Source organism: Giraffa tippelskirchi, chromosome 2 (assembly GCF_054371585.1).
Source record: "Giraffa tippelskirchi isolate mGirTip1 chromosome 2, T2T-mGirTip1v1.2.pri, whole genome shotgun sequence".
In the NCBI taxonomy this organism is placed as follows: Eukaryota; Metazoa; Chordata; class Mammalia; order Artiodactyla; family Giraffidae; genus Giraffa; species Giraffa tippelskirchi.
This window is the reverse complement of record NC_137276.1, coordinates 125,143,414-125,166,698: the sequence shown is the minus strand read 5'-3', so window position 1 is coordinate 125,166,698 and position 23,285 is coordinate 125,143,414. Positions and strand designations below refer to the sequence as shown.

The window sequence follows — 23,285 nt, the reverse complement described above, 5'->3', positions numbered from 1 at the left end:
TTGGTCAAAGAATAAAATTATGATTCCTTAAAAAGCAGAGACATTACTTTGCCAATAAGGGTCCGTCTACTTAAGGCTATGGTTTTTCCAATAGTCTTGTATGGATGTGAGAGTTGGACCATAAAGAAAGCTGAGCACCGAAGAATTGATGCTTTTGAACTGTGGTGTTGGAGAAGACTCTTGAAAGTCCCTTGGACTGCAAGGAGGTCCAAGCAGTCCATCCTAAAGGAGATCAGTCCTGAGTGTTCATTGGAAGGATTGATGCTGAAGCTGAGACTCCAATACTTTGGCCACCTGATGTGAAGAACTGACTCACTGGAAAAGACCCTGATGCTGGGAAAGACTGAGGGCAGGAGGAGAAGGGGATGACAGAGGATGAGATGGTTGGGTGGCATCACCAACTCAATGGACATGAGTTTGAGCAAGCTCCAGGAGGTGTGATGAACAGGGAGGCCTGGCAGTGTTGCAGTCCATGGGGTCAGAGTTGGACATGACTGAGCGACTGAACTGAACTGAATGTATCTTGAAAGGTATCACAATGTAACTTTATGATAGACTTTAAATAGGTATCTGTTGATTTAATAGAGAAGATAACAGTTATTTTCCTTTCTCCCTCAAAGAACCCCATAGATATCAGAAACTGGATTTAGCCTGAGTAACTGGGAAGGGTTGGCAAAATGCCAATTTCCTCTTATCTCTGAACCCCAATGGGCAAAAACAACACTGTCCAACCCACTATTGGCACTAAGCAGTATTTGAAGGACATGGGTCAGTACAGTGATGGAGAGGTGATGTTTTCCTATCAACCATGAACCAGCTCCTTCCCTTCTCTTTCCACTGGGACCATCCTACCTCAGCCACCTTGGGTTGGGGGCATGGGGTTCGGAGGCAAGCAGACTGGAGTGGTCAGAAGACTATGAACATGTTCTAACTTGCTGAGATCTCCCTACATGGCAGAAATATGAACTGCATTACTGTTGTTGTTTAGTTACTAAGTTGCATCTGACTCTTTGAGACCTGTGGATTGTAGCCCATCAGGCTCCTCTGTCCATGAGATTTCCCAGGCAAGAATACTGAAGGGGGTTGCCATTTCCTTTTTGAACTGTATACATCCCAGCATTTCTCTCCCCCTCTAACCCATTCTCCACACAGCAGTCAGAGTGATGTTGTAAGTCAGAAAGGGAAAAACAAATATTGTAAATTAATGTATATGTGTGGAATCTAGAAAACGGTACAGATGAACCTATTTGCAAAGCAGAAATAGGGACACAGATGTAGAGAACAAACCTATGGACACCAAGCAGGAAAAGGAGGGGTCAAATGAATTGGGAGACTAGGATTGACATATATACACTACTATGTATAAAACAGATGACTAATGGGAACCTACTGTATAACACAGGGAGCTCTACTTAATGCTCTGTGGTGACCTAAATGGGAAGCAAATCCAAAAAAGAGGGGATATATGTATGACAGATTCACTTTGCTGTACAGCAGAAAATAACACAACACTGTAAATCAGCTATACCCCAATACAAATTTTACAAGTATTTAAATCAGTAACTTTTTTACTTATAACCTTCCAGAGACTTGAAGAAAATCCAAACTCCTCTCCATCATCTCCAATGTCCTGATGGCTCCAGTTACCTTCCAGCCCCCTCATGGTCTGTTTCCCCTATCCCTCGTTAGGCTCAAACTACATGGATCCACCTTCCATCATGCAAACTGGCTAAGCTCTTGCCTTTGTCTGGCCTTGCTGTGACTGCCGACCCCATTTCCTGCAAAGTTACTCCCCATTTACTATGCAGCTAACTCCTCAGCCCCTGCTTCAACACATCATCTTAGAGGCCTTCTTGGAATACTGTCCATGTGAGCCCCTCTCACCTGTACCAGCCCCATCACAGCACTTATCATGAAATGTGATGATTTTTTTTCCCCTTCTTTCCTTCCTGAAATACTCTCGACACTGTAATCTCTATGAGGGCAACATATGGAGTCTACTTTGCTCCCTGCTCCTCCACCACAGCTTAGCACAGTCCTTGTTTATTGCAGAACTCCAGAAATAATGAATGAGCCTGTTACCTGGTCATGGTGATTACATGTAGAGAGTAACAGGACATTACAAAGAAAAACAAAGCTCAGTGTTTTTGGTTTATTTGTTACAATGAAACAACAGGAGGGAAAGAAAGCATTTCCTCCCCCCATTTCATTCTACATCGAATTTGTAAAAGTCCTGCTTCCTAATGTGTAACCCATCACCACATCAGTTATTTCTCAAATTTCCCGTTCAGGGAGGATGTAAACTTTTTTGGTTGTATGTTTTTGAGGACTCCTAGAGCAATCTTGGGAGAAGGCAATGGCACCCCACTCCAGTACTCTTGCCTGGAAAATCCCATGGACGGAGGAGCCTGGTAGGCTACAGTCCACGGGGTCACTGAGAGTCGGACAACTGAGTGACTTCACTTTCACTTTTCCCTTTCATGCACGGGAGAAGGAAAAAGGCAACCCACTCCAGTATTCTTGCCTGGAGAATCCCAGGGACAGCGGAGCCTGGTGGGCTGCCGTCTATGGGGTCACACAGAGTCGGACACGACTGAAGCGACTTAGCAGCAGCAGCAGCAGCAGCAGCAGAGCAATCTTGGGGCTACCCTGGTGGTTCAGACAGTAAAGAACCTGCCTGCAATTCAGGAGATGCAGGAGACACGGATTCGATCTCTGGGTTGGGAAGATCCCCTGTAGGAAGGCATGGCAACCCACTCCAGTATTCTTGCCTGGAGAATCCCATGGACAGAGGAACCTGGTGGGCTACAGCCCATGGGGCTGCAAAGAGTCGGACACGACTGAGTGATCTCTCATGCACACAACTCAGAGCAGTATTAAAGATCAAAAGGAATCTTCCCGGCATGAAGTGGGGTAAGATAGAGGGGTAGAGCAGAAGAATTCACATCTATCTGTTCACTGGCTGAAGAGGGAGGTTTCCTCAAGCCTCAAGAGGGGCCCAGTAAAGGCAGGTTGTGTGAATGACAGGGACGTGTCTGCCTCTCTGAGCAGGGTCCAGAGAGGATCCCTGATAGGATGGAACGTGGCTGTCAGTCAGGCTGAATGTCAAAAGCAGTGGTTGCTGCCTAGCTTGACCATGACCAATGGAAGGAAATGGAGCCACTTGACTTCAGATAGGACGAGAGGACTGCAAGAATGCCAGCACCCGTGGCAGGCCAGAGGAGGTAACTCCTTGATTTCTAGCCTCACGAGATGCCTTTGGATTCCTGTATGACCCTCAGAAGGAGTACACCGAAAATGACTGAAACTGAATTTCTCACCTCCTGGCTTAGGGTGGGAGCTTAGAGTTTGAATTAATTTGATTAATAATAATAATAATGTCCATGTGTCATTTCTTACACTTGAAAGTTCATGAACAAATTTACTTGATACCTGGTCAAAGTGATCATACATATAACAATAGGAAGATTTCAGACATCAGGGATTTAGAGTAGTACTTAGTCTTTAAGGTTCTAGGCTCACAGACTTGGAGTTAGAGAAGGGCTTTGGTTCATTTAATCTGATCCTCTTCCTTCATTAGAAGCCCTAAGTGCTCGCTGAGGGGCAGTATGCTCGTGGTCTAACTATTCCTCTAACTGAGGAGCAGGCTCCCTGATGGATGCGGTCATGAGCACTTGAGCATCACTGGTTGGAAGAGCTGCCCCTTTGCTCTTATTTTATTAATATTTTTTCAAGGGATCGTTATCTTAGATATCACCACATGGGGACAAGTATTTCAGTAAAAATGTCCAAATCCAAGACTTAATTCTACCTTTCTCTTAAAACTATTAAAGAAATTTAAGGGAATATATCTCAAAACAAGAAAGCCCACAAAACACCACTGAGAGTTGACCATGCAATGACACCCCAAGTAAGGCACACTCAGCCCTCCATTTCCATTCCAGTTCCTTTCTTTCCATCCAAAAACTTCAATTTAGATAATCTGATTCTGAAAAATTAGGTCAACAATGTACCAGGGCTTCACTTACTTTCCTAGGACTCTAACTAATGCTTGGTTGTTATAACATCAACTCTTTGGATGGATGACATAAATAATTTATTTTAAAAAGTGGATACATTATTAATTAACATAAATTTCTTCTCTAAGAATAGGATCATATTTCATCCATTTCTTTAATGCTATATGAAAACTATGCAGTGTTTGTGTTTATAATAACAGGAGACTATAACATTTTTTATTATTTCCTAAAGTAATTTTCTTGAAAATTTTAGTTTATTATATAAAATATATACTACTGCTATTTTATCATATTCCTACTGTTTATTACCTTGGCAAATAATCGCTTATACTGAAAATATCTAAGAGATGTGGAGATGAACATCATGTAATCAAGAATGAACTTTATCTAACACATATCTGACTACTCCTGCTTGAAATTAACTGTTTTTTTAATTACTGAATGAGCTTTTAACAATTTATGAGTTCTCTGAAAATCTTTTGCTACTTTTTTAAAACAGACAACAGGGTTACAAGGTTAACTAGTTTCAATCGTGAATAAACTGTTCAAAATTTATCATTAACTAACTTTCATGATTCTTTTAAGGTAAGGTCACATTGGTCCACACGTGTTCCACTATAAATTTATTAAGAAATAAATGTGTGGATAGATTCCCAGGCATGGGCTAAAGATTAGTAAGTGCTAAAAGAAATTCTACAAGGCCCAATAAAATCCACACCATGTATAAAATACCAGAAATGAATGCTAATATTTAAGGTAAATGGAGGAAACATCAGTATTTCAAAGAGGGTTTAGCTTAGGCATGCTAAATCATAGAATGTGCTGTACTGTACTTAGTCACTCAGTTGTATCAGACTGTTTGCAACACCGTGGACTGTAGTCCACCAGGCTCCTCTGTCCATAGAGATTCTCCAGGCAAGAATACTGGAGTGGGTTGCCATGCCCTCCTCCAGGGGATCTTCCCAACACAGGGATTGAACCCAGGTCTCCCTCACTGCAGGCAGATTCTTTACCATCTGAGCCACCAGGAAAGCCCAAGAATACTGGAGTGGGTAGTCTATCCCTTCTCCAGGGGATCATTCAAACCCAGGAACTAGAACTGGGGTCTCCTCCATTGCAGGTGGATTCTTTACAAGTTGAGCCACCAGGGAAGCACAAATCACAGAATAATAAGGAACAAAATAGCCACATTAACTTTAAAATGTCTAAATAAATCATTAGAAAGAATATTCTTTTAAAAATATTAGATGTTAAGCTGTGGAAAACATTTCTAGCATCAATAGTGGTGTAGGATCTATCCAAGAAAAAGAAATGCAAAAAAGAAAAATGGCTGTCTGAGGAGGCCTTACAAATAGCTGAGAAAAGAAGAGAAGCGAAAAGCAAAGGAGAAAAGGAAAGATATACCCATTGGAATGCAGAGTTTCAAGGAATAGCAAGGAGAGATAAGACAGCCTTCCTCAGCAATCAGTGCAAAGAAATAGGGAAAAATAATAGAATGGGAAAGACTAGAGATCTCTTCAAGAAAATTAGAGATACCAAAGGAACATTTCATGCAAAGATGGGCTCAATAAAGGACAGAAATGGTATGGACCTAACAGAAGCAGATGATATTAAGAAGAGGTGGCAAGAATACACAGAAGAACTGTACAAAAAAGATCTTCCTGACCCAGATAATCACAAAATGTGATCACTCACCTAGAGCCAGACATCCTGGAATGCAAAGTCAAGTGGGCCTTAGGAAGCATCCCTATGAACAAAGCTAGTGGAGATGATGGAATTCCAGTTGAGCTATTTCAAATCCTGAAAGATGATGCTGTGAAAGTGCTGCACTCAATATGTCAGCAAATTTGGAAAATTCAGCAGTGGCCACAGGACTGGAAAAGGTCAGTTTTCACTCCAATCCCAAAGAAAGGCAATGATAAAGAATGCTCAACCTACTGCACAATTGCACTCATCTCACACACTAGCAAAGTAATGCTCAAAATTCTCCAAGCCAGGCTTCAGCAATACATGAACCATGAATTTCCAGATGTTCAAGTGGGTTTCAGCGAAGGCAGAGGAATCAGAGATCAAATTGCGAACATCTGCTGAATCATCGAAAAATCAAGAGTTCCAGAAAAACATTTATTTCTGCTTTAGTGACTGTGCCAAAGCCTTTGACTGTGTGGATCACAATAAACTGTGGAAAATTCTGAAAGAGATGGGAATACCAGACCACCTGACCTGCCTCTTGAGAAACCTGTATGGAGATCAGGAAGCAACAGTTAGAACTGGACATGGAACAATAGATGGGATCCAAACAGGAAAAGGAGCACATAAAGGCAGTATATTGTCATCCTACTTTTTTAACTTATATGCAGAGTACATCATGAGAAATGCTGGCTGGATGAAGCACAAGCTGGAATCAAGGCTGCCGGGAGAAATATCAATAACCTCAGATATGCAGGACACCATCCTTATGGCAGAAAGTGAAGAAGAACTAAAGAGCCTCTTGATGAAAGTGAAAGAGGAAAGTGAAAAAGTTGGCTTAAAGGTCAACATTCAGAAAACTAAGATCATGGCATCTGGTCCCATCACTACATGGCAAATAGATGGGGAAACGGTGGAAACAGTGTCAGACTTTATTTTTTTGGGCTCCAAAATCACTGCAGATGGTGATTGCAGCCATGAAATTAAAGGATGCTTACTCCTTGGAAGGAAAGTTATGACCAACCTAGACAGCATATTAAAAAGCAGGGACATTACTTTGCCAACAAAGGTCCGTCTAGTCAATGCTATGGTTGTTCTAGTGGTCATGTATGGATGTGAGAGTTGGACGGTAAAGAAAGCTGAGCGCCGAAGAATTGATGCTTTTGAACTGCGGTGTTGGAGAAGACTCTTGAGAGTCCCTTGGGCTGCAAGGAGATCCAAGCAGTCCATCCTAAAGGAGATCAGTCCTGGGTGTTCACTGGAAGGACTGATGTTGAAGCTGAAACTCCAATACCTTGGCCACCTGATGCAAAGAACTGACTCATTTGAAAAGACCCTGATGCTGGGAAAGATTGAGGGTAGGAGGAGAAGGGGACAACAAAGGATGAGATGGCTGGATGGCATCACCGACTCAATGGACATAAGTTTGGGTAAACTCTAGGAGTTGGTGATGGACAGGGAGGCCTGGCGTGCTGCAGTCCATGGGGTTGCAAAGAGTCAGACACTACTGAGCGACTGGACTACTACTACTAGGATCTATAAAATACACTTTATTCTGATTGGAGGATGATCTCAAGCAATCTAAGTATCTAGATTAGCACCCTTACTATCTAGGAAGCAGACATGGGTATCATTTTGTCTATTTGGATTTACTTTAAAAAATGATCAGACCCTTATATCTTATACAGAAATATTATAACTGAATAAACTTAGAAACACATTTATAGATTGTATAATAAATAGTATCATAGCAACCGTTCCCTGAAGTGACTGTAGACAGCTAACAAAAACTAGATTTCCAAAAATGAAGTCATTTAAATTTCTAGAATATCAGGAGGAAAGGATTTTACTTTAAACACTAAAGTTTAAAGTACATAAGACTTCTGTTAGGAGGGATAAAATAATTGTAGCCTAGACCTAGTGTTGTTTTGGAGCTTCCCAGGTGGCTCAGTGGTAAAGAATCCACCTTTAATGCAAGAGATGCAGGTTTGATCCCTGGGTCGGGAAGATCCCCTAAAGTAGGAAATGGCAACTGGCTCCAGTATTCTTGCTTGGAAAATCCCATGGACAGAGGATTCTGGCGGGCTACAGTCCGTGGGATTGCAAAGACTCAGACAAGACAAAGCAACTGAGCACACACACACACACACAATGTGGTTCTATAGATTCAACTTTATAGCAACTATACTTGGCCTTATACTTTTGATAGTGTGGTTATTTTAGCATAAAGTTACAAAATCTCCCTTCATTTCAGGAATATTTCTACAGAAACCACTATGCACAATTTTTCAATAGCAACTCAATGTCTATTAGTTTTTAAGGTTCTTTAAAAAAAATGCATTTTACTTTGTACAGCCAGGAAGCAGCCTGTTTCCAAAACTAAATGTGACCTCAACCTTTTGCCAAGGAAATCCCTTTACCTCCAGAGAAAATAATAATTTTCCTGGACAAAAGGTTGGCATTCCATTTACCTTTTTATAAAAAATCAACACATGCTTCTCTTATTATGAATGAAAAATAGTCCAAGAGGCATCTTTTGGGCCAGAACAAAGAAAATAAAAGTTACAAATAATTTTACATATTTATAACAAAATACTATTTTCAGTTTAAAATTGGGGGTAGAAAAAAATTCCTTGTTTACCTATATGATCACTTACTGGTGATCAGTTACTGACATTTTGAACTATGCAGACATAAGAAATGAGGAAAAAAAAACCCCAAAACCCTTGACTGTTAGCTAATAGGGAATGATTGCAAAATCCATGTGCTTTATTCATAGGAACCTTATTCTGTTCACATTTCTCTCACATAAAAGTAATTCAGGTACTAATTTTCAAGCACATACATGTATAGAGATTTCATATACATTAACATTAACCCTCCAAGCAACTCTCATTATAATTTACTTCTCATTTTATATTTCAAGAAATTGAGACCCAGAGGTTAAGGAACAGCTCATATATGGCAGAGCCCTGAATGGAACTCAGCGTTTTTCTTAATTCAAGGCTTGCATTCATTTTCTACCATAAACTGTAAGGATATGTTTTTTGAGCCAACAGGAATGGAGAAATGGGATGGCTGAAGGCAGGCAATTTCATAATAAGAAAAAACTAGGAAAGAGACAACAGGTAGAAAAAACCTAATGAAAAACCTAAACTGAAAAGTCAAAAAAATCGCCATAATGGCTCTATAGTGTGGGAATAACTCCACATGTTAGAGCCTCTGAGGCCTTCACTAACCTAATAAACAGTGAAATCATAAGTATTACTCATAACAAAAATCTGCATTATCAAAAAAGAAAACTTAGGTTTTCTTCAGGATACTGTGTTAATAAGGCAGGAAGTTGGAAAATTTATTTTAAACACAGAAATTTTAATCCATTGGTAAAATAAAAATGGTAATACTCAAGAGACAAACATTAGCTGTCAAAAAATTAATATGCCACCCCTTGTTCTTTGAGGATGCTGTACATACAAAGTACTGTATTAAAACTATTTAAATTAATCTGGGCTTTTTATGGATATATGCTTTGGTTCATGAGAATATATAGGGCAGAGATTTGACAGATTAGATTGTTATGGTGATTTGTGTGACCTTATAAATACTCTGTTATCTCCACATTGTTAGACTTTAACTTCTAAAGACTTCAGTAAGGAAAAAGACAACTTTAAAAAATTAAAGCTATTGAATCACTGTTGTGCAGCAGGAATTAATATGGTGTTGTAAGTCAATTATACTCAAAAATAAAGAAACACACTCAGAGGAAAATCTATCACATTTGTGGTTATCAGGGGGAGGGAATTGGATGAAGGTAGTTGAAAGGTACAAACTTCCGGTTATAAAATAAATAAGTACTAGGGATGAGATGCACAACATGACAAATAAAATTAACACTGCTGTATGTTACACATGACAGTTAAGAGAGTAAGACAGAAGAGTTCTCATTATAAGGAAAAAGTATTTTTTCGTTTAATTTTGTATCTATTTGAGATGATAGAAGTTCAATAAATTTATTAATGTTATGGTAATCACTTCATGATGTATGCAATTTGAACCATTATGCTATACATCTGAAACTTATACCGTGCTGTATATTAATTATATCTCAATAAAACTGGAAGTAAAATTAAAAAAAAAAAACCCTAAAAATTACAAAACCGTAATGAGAACTGGTCAAGGGATTATGCTGTTCATGGCTTAGACAGTAAAAGATCTGCCTGCAATGCAAGAGACCTGGGTATGATCCCTGGGTTGGGAAGATGCCCTGGAGAAAAGAATGGCTACTCACTCCAGTATTCTTGCCTGGAGAATCCTATGAACAGAGGAGCCTGGCGGGCTGAAGTCTGTGGGGTTGCAAAGAGTTGGACATGACTAAGTGACTAACACTTCACTTTTTTATCTAAAAAAGAACCTAATTTGTACATCCTAGCAAGGATAAATTTAGTTTGCACTATACATATAATAGGCATACAATAATCAATTGTTGAACGAATGAATTTGAAAGAACTATTAAGGCAAATACTAAGTGGTGATGATGATACAAGAATAAGATGAGTAAATTCTTTAATTTTAAATATGCTTTTTTATTATTTCACAATTGAATGTGTATTTTTTTCAGGAGTGAATGATCTGGATAGTATGTTTGTGCTTGTTTTAGGAGAAGCTTTTAAAATTAGTCTATTAGTTTTCTTTTGTTCTCAAACTGTTTCCCAATAAGCCTACAGAATTTTTAATTTGTTTCTCACACATTCATGCCTGAGAGGTGCTGCTGCTGATCAGCAAATCGGTGATGAAGACTTTAGTACCTGAGGAAGGGGTAGGAATTAGGAACTCCACCCTAAAACAGACACACAGGAATCTACAATTTAACATTCAAATGATAGTTGGTTGATCTTCTAACAATCTGGTGTTCTCTTAGGTTTTCTGAATTGGGAGGGACCTGAGATACCTTATATTTCAACCTTCTACTCTGCACAGAATTTTCCTCCAGCATCCCTACCAGGTTGTACTCTGACCTCTGCTTCATCATACTCTTTCCTGGAGTTTTGGGAACAACTTGACTCCACGTTGGGACCTTTAATTAGTAGAAAATTTTCCTCTGTGTTGAATGGAAATCTTTTTGGAACAGCTACTCACTGTTTCTAGGCCTTTGCCTTTTGTAGCCTCTTAGAAATGTCTCTGCTAGCTTTAAATAGAGTCGCTGTTCTGAGGTGATATCTTTGTTGGAATTCATCAACAACTGGGCCTAGGTCATATACAATCTGAGGATAAGAGCAGCCAAGGCTATGCTTGTGTAAACATGACATTTATCTTGCTGTGTTCGGTTAATTCTTTCTGAGACGCTCAAAAAACAAAAAGAAAAAAAGAAAGGAAAAAGAAAAGCACTGGACTTCCAAATTGTACAGAATCAGAGTCAAAAACAACCCTCCAAATCTGAAATCATGGAGCCAATATTGGAGCACTTTGACACTATTGATACCCACACACCTGAAATTGCCTGGACTGTGCACATCTGTTTTAATGGAGTTGAGTGCATACTCCGTCCTGTAGGTTCCACACCACACCTAGGATAGAAATAGACAAATGAAAGCAGTGTACTCAGGTTGCATCAAGGATTATTTGTTTGGGCAGTTTGGAAGAAAAGCAAACTTCCTATTGCAAAAATTAAATAGGAATTGTGCATTTCACAACCAATTACTCTTCAAATAATGTTTAATAAAAGGCAACCAGAAACATAATTATCATTAATATGGTCTGACAGACTGTTACACACAATGAAAGTCAGTCAATCAAATGCTCTACCACAATTGATTAAAACAAGAAAACTCAGTATGCAATATCTAACTTAGTATGAAATTATAATTCCAAATGATTTTCATATCTATCAATCAAGAAAGATAACAATACCTGGGCAAAATTCAGGAAGAACAGTTGTCTGTGATTTAGGTCAAGTCCAGGAAGTAATTTTTCTTCACCATGCTTTTTAACATAGTTTTGATAGGCCTAGGCAGTTAATGAAATAGAAACATGATGTTTATAATTTCTAAATTTATATAAAAACCTATTTGAAGATCATGTGACCAAGTAATTAACCTTTTATATCAGAATCACCATAATAATACATTTAGTTATGGCAACCTTCAAGTATTTAATGGATTAGAAAGAAAACTAGAATTTACTTACAAATACTCTGAAAAGAATAATATTAATGACTAACAGATGATAAAAGCCTAGCTAATGTCAGAAGATCAACAAATGTTAACTGAATGAAAGAATGGATTTACATAAGTGATGAAAAACTTATCTAAATGTTGTTCTATAAATGAGTAAGTCTAGCCAGTTGGAAGAAAGAGTAGCCAGGAGAATCTGAAATTGCTATACTTGGCTGGGTTATCACTCTCAGTAAAAAGAGACTCACAACAGATTTCATTTGAGAGATTCTTGTGAAAAGTTAAGGGAGTCTCCTGAGATTTCTTAGAGGTTTAGCACCATATGATTCTAAGAATAAGGATGAGCAATTATTATGGCCCCTGAAGACAGGGCAAAATAAACTGAACCTCAGTCACCCTATGAAGAAGGAATTTAGATTACTGGAATGTCAGGAAATGTCCTTAATGCTTAAGGCTTTACAGACACTATTGGAAAATATAATTTTCCACTACAAAATATACTTAAGAATGGGATTGACAACAAATTTCGGAGATGTGTTAGCTTTAATTGAATACAAAGAAAGGTAATAATTAGATACACAGAATATATATTTCATTTCTTCTTGCTTGCCATCAACATAGATTTTCTGCATCTCTAATGTGCAAAGATGCTGGGGATATAGGAAAGACATGAACCTACTCCTCTGAGGGAGTTCACAATCTACCAGGGAGTATTACAAGTCAAGACTTCATATATAGTAATATATTTGCACAATTGTAATTTGCTTCGTTATTATAAACCTGTACTTGTTCTACATGAGAATCTCCACAGAAGTACCCTTAACCCAGACTTTGGCCGAATTTTTACAGCAGTGATTCTCAATCTGGTTGTGCATTAGAATCACCATGGAGTATTAAAAGGGTCAATGCCTTCCACTTCCAGGCAAGATGGAGTGACTGAGACTGAATTTATCCTTCCACTGAAACAACCACACGATAGACAAAATATATTATAGACAAAATATATTAAACAATGGTTTGCATGACGCTAGACATCAGGCAAAAATTGATCTCTAGGAAATGGTAAACAAGAGGAGCCCTGTGACTGCCCTAGCTTATAACTTGAGCACTCTGTATCACAAAGTAGAGCAGGAAACCCCAGTGGAGGCTGGTGGACTTCTTGAAAGGGTGAGGAAAAGGCACTGAGAATTCAAGGACACCAAGGACAGGGTGAAGAGGAGAAAATGCAGAGAAAGAGACTCTCAGAAATCAAATATCCCCTCAATATTCAGCTGAGTACCTGACTATATATGTGGGCAAACTATCCAAGGTTAGGGAAGGAACTGCAGAAAAGGATTAGAGATAAAATGTCTGGTACTCACACAACACAAGAATGGAAGACCTCTAGGTTCACACAGTGGGTGTCGCTCAGCAGTGAAGAACTATCCCTAGACTGAGCACTACCCCAGACATACCTAACACGATGTAAAAGCAAGATCTAAAAGGATCTAGCCATTTCTGAGGGATTTAACTTCACCCTAAAATAAAGCTCAAGAATATTAACAGGAGAACAAAAATTTTCTCCACCCAAAGATGTAAAATGTACAATGTCTGGCATCCAGTTAAAAAAAAAAAAACAAATATTCAAAGAAGCAGTAATCTATCATCCCCCAGGACTTGGCTGGGATTCATTGTTTTGGAAATTTTTCAGCCAGATTTATCTCCCAAGCCTCACACTTTGATCATCCGGGGTCACTGCCAATTCACAGGCCTCACCAGTCACCTCTCTCACATTGTTCTGATAATTCCTTCTTCCTGACCCAAGCACCAAGTCTCTTCTCCCCTCCAACCCTATGGTGAACAAATAACACTACATCTTCATCCACTACAATGAATATTCCATCCATCTTATGTCAGTAGTCTGATTCTATCCTGTGGACACCTTGTCCCATGTCCTCTCACCTAGCCTCTGCTATTTTCTCCCTCATGTGGGCTATCTCAGAACTCAAAATCATACTCCCTCCATATTTACTTCCAAGACCATTATTCCCCCACTCTTTTGTGAAAAACCCTACTTTTTCTTCTGCACATAGTATCCACTAGGCCATCTTTAGTCCTGGTTCAAATCATCAAATAATGGCATCTTTTATGAAGGGTCTGAAGCTGGATCTTTAGCAACAAGAATAGTGCCAAACACAGAGTGAAGGCCTCAGAAAGTATTGTTGAATGCAAGCCTAAATGAGATTCTAAGGGATATTCCAACAATATACTCCTCTGCGTTTATGGTATGGACCATTACAAGGCACATGCAGCAACCATATCACTTCAGTTCTTCACTATCACTGTAATTGGACTCGGTTTATATTGATTATTATTCCCAAATACTGCTTCACCTGCCAAGAAACTGAGGGTCCTGCTCAGTATGTCAATGAATGATTCTATAATAAATCTTTTTGTAGACTATCTTTTCTAAAAAACTATCTCAGAGATTATTGCTTAGAAAAATGTTGCCTCCTCTATGGAACTTGCATACCTCCTCAATTCTGTCATTATAATATTCTGTTTCCTTTTCTCCTTAGTTTCTTTCAAGCTTAGAGAATGGTATTCAGCTCAACCCTATCAACTGTATTGCCCCTTCTTATTAGCATATTTATAACCCCCTTTCTCCTTGTGTATTTTCAATTTTCTATTGTTACATGTATCTTTTGCAAAAAGCTTTAAAATGAATGATTAAATGTGATCAATATGCACTCTAACCATTAAAATGGAAAGAAAATATTATTACTCACTCTGTATGCTTGGCCAATACCACCATTATCAGCAATGTTTTCTCCCAGTGTATTAATTCCATTGAGCTGTTAAAAAAAAGACACTTAAAGATCCTTAACTATGTTTGGATTGTTAAGAAAGCATCAGTAATTCACTTAAGATTGAACACAACTTTTCAAGAGAATGCTGATGACATACATGCTGTCCATTTGCTAGGTCCCAGGAGAAGTTTCCGTACTGGTACACCATGCACTGGGATAGGTCTTTAAAATTATTTGCAGACTGTTGAGTCCACCAGTCAACGAGGTCTCCATCCTTGTTAAAATTTCTGCCTGGAATATATATTTATCTAAGTAAAATGAGAACTCATTACATCAAGAGTAGCAATAAGATATCTTTAATTCAAAGTGCAAGGACTGAAATACCAAGTATGCAAGAGAATATTAACCTGGACAGATGAGTAGATAAACTGTTCTGCTTTCTCATCTAGTGTTGATAAAAACCAGACCACTGGGGCTCTCTTTGCTGATACGCCCTGGTATCAATCCAGATTAATCCAACTTCACCCACTTGGTTGTTGATATCTTGGCCAGGGCCACCAGATAAATACTCCTGAAATCATGACTTGTTTCTGTTGGATGATTTTTGCCTGAACCAAGTCTGTTTACTTTGATGTTTTGAGATTTTTAAAGAGGTCAGTATTTCACTATGGCTTTCATTTCCTATCTCAAACCCTTCATTAGTAATTGCGGACTCACAGTTTTGCCCTACTTCAAGCACAAACAAAAAGTCACCTTTACTCTTGGAGCTTTCTTGCTGATCCTAACTATATTGATCTTTCTCGTACTTGAGCTTCAGCAGCATTTATATACATTATATGTTTGACACTTGATTTTGTCATTTTTTAAACAGTTTTCTATGATGTAGTGAATAAGGTAAGGGCTATGAAGACAGACTACCTGAACCCATATCCTGGTTCCACCAATTTCCAGTTTTGTAACTTTGACCAAGTCTTATGCGTCTTTATATTTATCTGTTTGAAAAATGGAAATAATATTAATACCTACCTGTGAAGATTGCTATACAGTTTAATTGAGTTAACAAACCCTTAGTATATCCCTCCTGTCTCCTTTTCTTCCTCTGACTCTTTGAAGTTAGATTAAGGCTTAATTATTTTCCCTCTACTGTTCTTATTTTCTTTCCAATTATGAACTGATCTTTGTTACAGCTTCAACTCCTGCCTCTTTACATATCTCATGTCTTTACTTCTATTCCTCTCAAATTTCATTGAAACTCAAAATCTATTTTGCTATTTGGGGCAGCATGTAAACATTTAATTTCCTACTATTTGCAAGGCTGTGAACCAGGTAGTAGGTGTGAGACGCAGTCAAAAAAAGTCTCTGACCACAGGAAGTTTAAAAGTCCTGGCGGCACCTTACTTTCTGCGTTTACATCTAATTTTAAGACATGGACTCTGCCCTCTAAAATTCTGGAGAGATAAGACATAATCATGAAATAAGAACAAACGTTATCATTGGTGTTGACAAATATCAATGTTTTCTCAATGTAGATATTGTTTTATTCTGTCAGAGTAAAAAGCACACATTGCTAAACCTCATTATTAGAAAATTCTGATCTTCTAAAGCAACAATTTAAAAATAACATTAAAAGTGCAGTGATTGTTAGGCTAATGATACACTGATGAATAAACATGTTTCATATTGATACATTATTATAACTCTTAATTAGGTTTACTAGAGTATATCTCAGGCAAATAAAAGCATCAGTTGTACTTTACCATTGTCATCAAAGCCATGGGTGATTTCGTGTCCTATGACCATGCCAATGCCCCCATAGTTCAATGACTTAGGCTGCTGGGCACTGAAGAAGGGTGGCTGCAGAATGCCAGCTGGGAAGACTATAAGCAAAGAAGATGGTTAAAGATCACTTGTAGCTGTTTTCTGTAATGGCAGGCACTGGACTGGCTTTTTGCCTGCTAAGCTGCTTTCCAGTATGTCAGTTTCACTTAATTATATACAAAAATCTTCTGTGACAGAAACAAATGCAGGTCATCTATTGGCTTTTTAAAAAAGGATATTAAGATGCTGTTATTTCTTTATATTTTATTTTATTTATTTTGGGTGCACCGTCAAGGCAAGCGGGATCTTAGTTCCCCGACCAGGGATCAAACCCATGTTCCCTGTAGTGAAAGAGCAGATTCTTAACCACTGGGCCACCAGGGAAGTCCCCAGGTCATTTATTGTTGATGACAGTAAAGAGTTTATCCCAGAGTGCACCATACCTGTGATTTACAATCACAACTGACTGTGTAACATCTGTTAAGATTGTGTTCATGCTATAAGGAATTTAGAGCAAGGGAAAATTATCACCTCATTCAAGTCTTTTCTGCACTGCAAATATTTGGGAGAAATAGTTAATAACAGAAGTATTGTTTTTAACATCTCTAACAGTTTATCCATCTACAATAGCTTAGTAAATAAACAGAGACAATCAAAAGTACCCCCTAATTATACAACCTCTTTAAATTTTCATTAAGGCATGTGACTATTTATTAATGGTTGTTTAGTCCTTCATTTTTCATGTCTTCCTCAAAGCACCTCTAGTATTAGCTCTTTGAGAGCATAGATTTGTTTGCATGTACATGTATTTGTTTATTTGTTTTTGAGTCCATTTCAATTTTTAATTATCTCTAGCACCTTAAATTGGATAGTGCCTGGAACCTAACAGGTACTCAGGAAATGTGCTGAATAAATCAATAACTGATGAATGAATGAGTAAATTTCCTACAGTGTCCTAAAGACTTGTAAATAAATGAATTGTAATTTTTATATCTATCCTGACATCTGTCTTAACTAGCTAATTTTCTATACTTAGACATTTCACACTGTTTAAATTTCATGTGTCACACATCAAACTCCTCATTTCCCTTCTAAGCCATCTGACTTTATTATTTCTGCTAATAGCATGTGAAGACTCTCAATCACCCAAAGTGAACATTTTTTTATTTATCTTTCATGTCTCCTTTCTTTTTACAAAGTCCTTACATGGTCTAGTAAGGAAAAAATCAGATCCTGTACCTTCTTTCCAGTAGCATTTCTTCTATTTGTCTCCTCCTATCAGTCGTACTGCCACCTTCTGAGTTTACACTCTCATTTCTTATCTGAAAAATTACTTAATTTCCTAATTGGTTTTCTTAGGTCTTCTTACTTCCAGTCTCCCCCCACTGCAATCTATCCTAAATCTACTCTACCCTGCCTGCCAGTTAAAGTGCCACTGTGCTCATTATCACTATCCTGCTAAAACACCTTGGATGGCTTATCATTGTTCTCTAACTAAAGACAGCATATTCTTCCTGGCCTTTGTCTCTATGGTGTTTTACTCCTCCACCTCCCCTATGCCCTCCCCTTCCCTCATAACATTCATAGTTTTGAGATTTTATCTTTCACATGGTAAAATTCTAGTATTCACTGAAGGTGTTATGTGCTATAAGCAAAAATAAAAAATCATTAGTATCAACGTCTACTACATGCAAAGGCCTGGGCTATTGCTGCAAGGGACATCAAGAGCACAAAAGAAAGGCCCTTATTTTAAGAAATATAAGACCTAGTTAATATAGAGTAGCAAATGTTGTTTTTTGTCATTCAGCTGGGGTGAGTATGACCTTAACTTGCAAGTGTTTCAGGGATAAATACGAGCTATTTACAGAGGAGAGTTTAAAATATACACTGGGCAATTTAAGTGCTCTTTAGATCTTTAAAAAATATCTGGAAAGTTGTCTTAACAATCAAAATGACTAAGTTAAAAAAAACACACAAAATTTTTGTCCTTGGAGAATTCTGATGAACATTATACGTCACATGTAGCTGCCTGAGCTATCAACGGTGCCAAGAAATTATTTTTAGCTTGAAGTATAAAAATTATGTGCAGTACTTTATTAACTTAAAGTGAGGACTATCTCCCACACTATGTACTTTGATTAAAATCCATCCATTATATAAAATGCTCTTATGAAACACACAATGAAGACTAAACATTAACTGTAAAGATCCTGCTGCTTTAATTATACCCTGGTATACATTTTTCAGGCAAGTGATAAGATTTTTATGGCTCATATTAAATACTAGTCTTCAAGTTCAACTTTGCAAATCATGATTTCTCCTTTTACTCTGTCAGCTAAATATTTATGAGGATTTTACTGATTAGTCTTATCATTGTTACTAGTAGACATCACAACTGTTGATAATAACCAACTGCTTAGTAGTGCATTTTTTATGTTCATAATTGTCAACAAGTTAGTTAATTAAATACACCATTGGTATGTGAAACAAAAGACAGTGTTTCTCCCCACACCTATTCCCTCACTTCCCTGGTTTATTTTTTTAAGGTTGCAAGAAATTCAATTTTAGAATCTTTGATATAAAGCTCAAGAGTGCAATCGGATAAAATCAATTCTGGTGGAAAAATTAAAACGTTTTTATATTAAATGAAATAGCAACATGTTTGGAAAAATTTACTCTTAAGTCTGAGAATAAGAATCCTAAGGATGAGTAAGACAATTTTAGAAAGTTTAATTATGTCAAAGTAGTCATAGATCACCCAGGCTGAATATACTATAAATTTATTTATAAATTATCTAAAATTGGAAAAGAATTTTGTTGTTATTGAAAAAGGAGAATGCAGTAGTAGTAAGACTTCTCAAATGACTTGTCATTTCCTTGGATAAGACTTGAAAGTTTAATAAGATGATTGGATAGTGCCTGAAACTTACAGAGAAACACTTGACAAAACATTCAAGTGCAGCTTTTCTGATGACATGAAATGTCCCTAAAGCTCTATGGTGCAATTACACAAGGAAGAGGAACAAGTGAATTTAACACTTTCCGCATGCCTTCCTGTCCTGAAAGTTGACTTTTTGTTTTTGAGAAGGGGCAAGGGTACATAAAAATTGGAATGTAGCCTACACGTGTGAGTTATGACAAAAAGTAGTGGGAACTGAATTAAAAAGTAGAAATTATTAATATGAGTAACTCCCTATATAATAAAACAAGTTCTTTTTTTACCATAACATAAAAAGATCAATCCCGCAAGAAATTGCATGTGATCTAGTTTAGGGGATTTGTGTGAAAATGGGAGGGTCATTTATGAGACATGTTATTCTATATACCAATTCTAATTCTGTGATGCACATGATATCAAATCCATTAAGAGAGTATTGCAAAAGCTATATATTTAGGTATGGATAGGCACACAAATACACTTTTATGAAGAAGAAAATGAGAGATCAGGATCTTCAATTGTTTTTAGTTAAGACAATCCCCATTTTGGAGATTTAAATGAATTGTCAAGGAGAAAATGTATACGTCAAAGCTTTCTCCTCATGCATGACAATTTCCCTTTCTCTGAACTGCTGTTATTAGTAGACAAGCAAATGAAAAGAGGTCAGCAATTTTTCAGATTTCTTATTTCCATCAAATGAATTTATATTAAGCATTTTTAATGTCTTTCTTATACATTAAGAATGCTTATTACAGCCAATTCTTGATTATTCAGATGATAATTGTCTGCTTTGTGAGATGTCAGGCCATTTTTAACTTCTTTTTCCTTTTGCTGTGTAGCTTGCTTGGTTTGAGGGTATTAAATTCAAAATGAGAACATACCCAGGTCTTCTCTGCCCAGGGAATCTCTGAGGCGACCAATTTTGAGCCAGCTTCAGGAACATGCAAAAACAGATCTTAAAAAGTGAAAGTTTTGTGGCAGGGGTTTTTATAGGGAGAAGGCAATGACAACCCACTCCAGTCCTCTTGCTTGGAAAATCCCATGGACGGAGGAGCCTGGTAGGCTGCAGTCCATGGGGTCGCGAAGAGTCGGACACGACTGAGCGACTTCACTTTCACTTTCAGGAACATGGGATAATTTAGAGACAAATGAAGTCTGTCTTGACCTGCTCTAGAGGACCGAGAGGATGAACATGCCAGAGCGGTCTCTTGGGGATGATTCAGCGCTAGGTCTGATAGGATCCTGAGCTGGATTAATATAAAGCAGTATCCTTTAGTCTGCCCTAATGCAGAATTGAAGTCAAGGCTGCCTCACTTTGCCTTGGGAATCCTTTAAAAGTCAATTATCCTATTTAGTCTAAGTCTTGAATGAACGAGGGGCTTCCCAGATGGCTCAATAGTAAAGAATCCACCTGCCAAGCAGAAGATGCGGGTTCAATCCCTGGGTTGGGAAGATCCCCTGGAGAAGGAAATGGCAATCCACTCCAGTATTCTTGCCTGGAGAATCCCATGGACAGAAGAGCCTGGCAGGTTATAGTCCATGAGGTTGCAAAGAGTTGGATGTGACTTAGTGACTTAACAGCAGCAGCAGCAGAATGAACTAGACTTTACACCTGACAGAACTACTGAATATCAAAGAGGTCTTCAAAATAAAGACTCTCCAGAGAAAAAGCAAAAGTCTTTAATAATAAAGAGTTTCCCTGGTGGCTCAGATGGTAAAGAATCTGCCTGTAAGGCAGAAGAACTGGGTTCGATCTCTGGGTCAGGAAAATTCCCTAGAGAAGGGAATAGCTGCCTACTCCAGTACTCTTGCCTAGAGAATTCCAAGGACAGAGGGGCCTGGCGGGCTACAGTCCATGTGGTCACAAAGAGTTGGACATGACTGGCAACTTTCAGGAAAAGGTCTGAATGGTTTCTAGGAATACTTTACAAAGGATAGACTGCACATGTTTTGAGTTGATCGTTAAACAGGCTCTGATCTAGGTTCAGGTAATCATTTTACTAGCTGGGAGATGTATCAGACTAGTTTTAAAAGCAATGAGAAGAAGTATCATCAAACTTTACCTTCCCACTTGATTCTTGACTACACTTAGAAATGAAGGGCTGGACTGAACAAACCTGGAGAAGCTGGCTATACTGTTGAGAATACTTCCACTGAAGTACTAAATCAGTTGGTTGTCTTTCTTCATACTAAAACCCTTGAGGGGAGAAAGTGTATCTATTTGTAAGATACTTAAGAGAGAGCTTCAAGATGTCAAGGTATTCCCAGGAAGAGAAAAAATATATCTTTATTAAGCCATTTCATTATTCATAGTATTATTCACTGAGGTATTAATTCCTATGCTTATTTATGTGATATTACCACTAGTCAACATAAATTTTTTTTTGGATCAAAAGTGGTTAAGTAAACACAATTCCACATGGTTCAACCTAGTAAAACTGACTTTGCAACTTTCTGAGCCTCTCTCTTGGAACATTGTAGGAAAAAACAATGATACAGAGCATGATGATCTCTACCAATGCCTGCATACAAAACAGAAAAAAATCGGATTTCTGAAACTTTGGTTCTTGAAACTTAAACCACTTAAGATGCTGTTGCTTAGAAAGTCCTAAAGTTAATATAACTTTATGGAGATATATGGGAATTTTTTTAAAAAAGCAGTTTGAAATAAAAGTACTTAGCAATAAGATAAACCATTTAGCTATAAATGAGAATGTTATAAAAGAGACAAAACCACTTAATGTAACTTATACCAATTTAAATTTTGCTATTATAGTGAAAAGAGGTACATGGATACATTTACTTCCAAGGAGGATATTCAATAAATCAGTAACTCAGCCTCAACAGTGCTTTTATAGGGAACATAATAAATTGGTCATGCAAAGCACTAAAGTGTGGGACCAACAGAGAAATATTATCCAATTATTTAAGAATAGACCTTACCGATCTGATTTCTGCCTGAAGAGTAAAATGCATTGACTACAGCTGCTCCGCTTATCCACCTATATAAAACATAGAACTTGTTACAAAAGATACTAAGTTATCTGGTTCAATCTGTTCGCCACCATAAAAGCATTATTACTATTTCAAGATGAATTTTAATTTTCTGTTTGAAATATGATCAACAAATTAAAATCAATTCACTAGATGAGCGAATTCATTTAAAAATATTTCTACTTCTTGAAAAATGAGACTATACACAGGTCTGCAATCTGTTATTTAATTTGCATAAATTTTTAATGACGGCATCTCACAGTGCAAAACCCATTCTAACACATCTCTTTGGAAACTGCAATGGATTAAAATTATATTGAAATTTATTTAGTTCTGTGTTCCTGATACTAGGTGACTATGCCAACAATTCTGGAACAGTTGACAAAATATAGAATACAGGTTGCTAAAATTTCAATTCAGCAAATTTCAGGTTGCTAAAAGTACATTTAAACTTTTTAAATTCATAGTTTACAAAGAGCCTTTTTGGGGACTAAGAGATCCCCTTGACAGTATTTAGCTTTGGGTAGTGTGCCTCCTCTGATTATTGCCACTTAAATTTTTTTTTTTTAAATATGACAGGTAAGTGGGCAAAGGTATATTTTTGTATAATGACTGCAAAATGAAACCCAGGTGATTCTTAAATAAATCTGTCTGTGTATGCCATGAATTAGGCTCTATATTGGACCTAGAGATTTTATAAAATACAATTCTTGACTTCAGAAGACCCTAGTTGAGGAGATGATAAAGAAGCATAAATAACTTATACAAGAGTGAGTGAGAAAAAAACCAACAATCCAGTTCCCCAAACAACAATCTGAGGGCAGCAGTAAGCTAAAGGATGGAGCCAGTGTTCCCATGTCTTTCTGCT

The 23,285-nt window shown here is 37.6% G+C and overlaps 1 protein-coding gene across 9 annotated transcripts in view; it reads right to left on the bottom strand.

Moving 5' to 3' along the window:
- Positions 1–23,285, bottom strand: part of MME (membrane metalloendopeptidase) — a 310,407-nt gene that overhangs the window by 1,655 nt on the left and 285,467 nt on the right. For all 9 annotated transcript variants that reach the window (XM_081532121.1, XM_081532091.1, XM_081532142.1 and 6 more), the window contains 6 exons: positions 22,367–22,425; positions 16,425–16,544; positions 14,825–14,958; positions 14,647–14,712; positions 11,616–11,711; positions 11,196–11,272 (listed from right to left, as the gene is read on the bottom strand). In XM_081532121.1, coding sequence (XP_081388247.1) covers positions 11,196–11,272; positions 11,616–11,711; positions 14,647–14,712; positions 14,825–14,958; positions 16,425–16,544; positions 22,367–22,425 — 552 coding nt within the window. The remainder of the gene's footprint in view (positions 1–11,195; positions 11,273–11,615; positions 11,712–14,646; positions 14,713–14,824; positions 14,959–16,424; positions 16,545–22,366; positions 22,426–23,285) is intronic.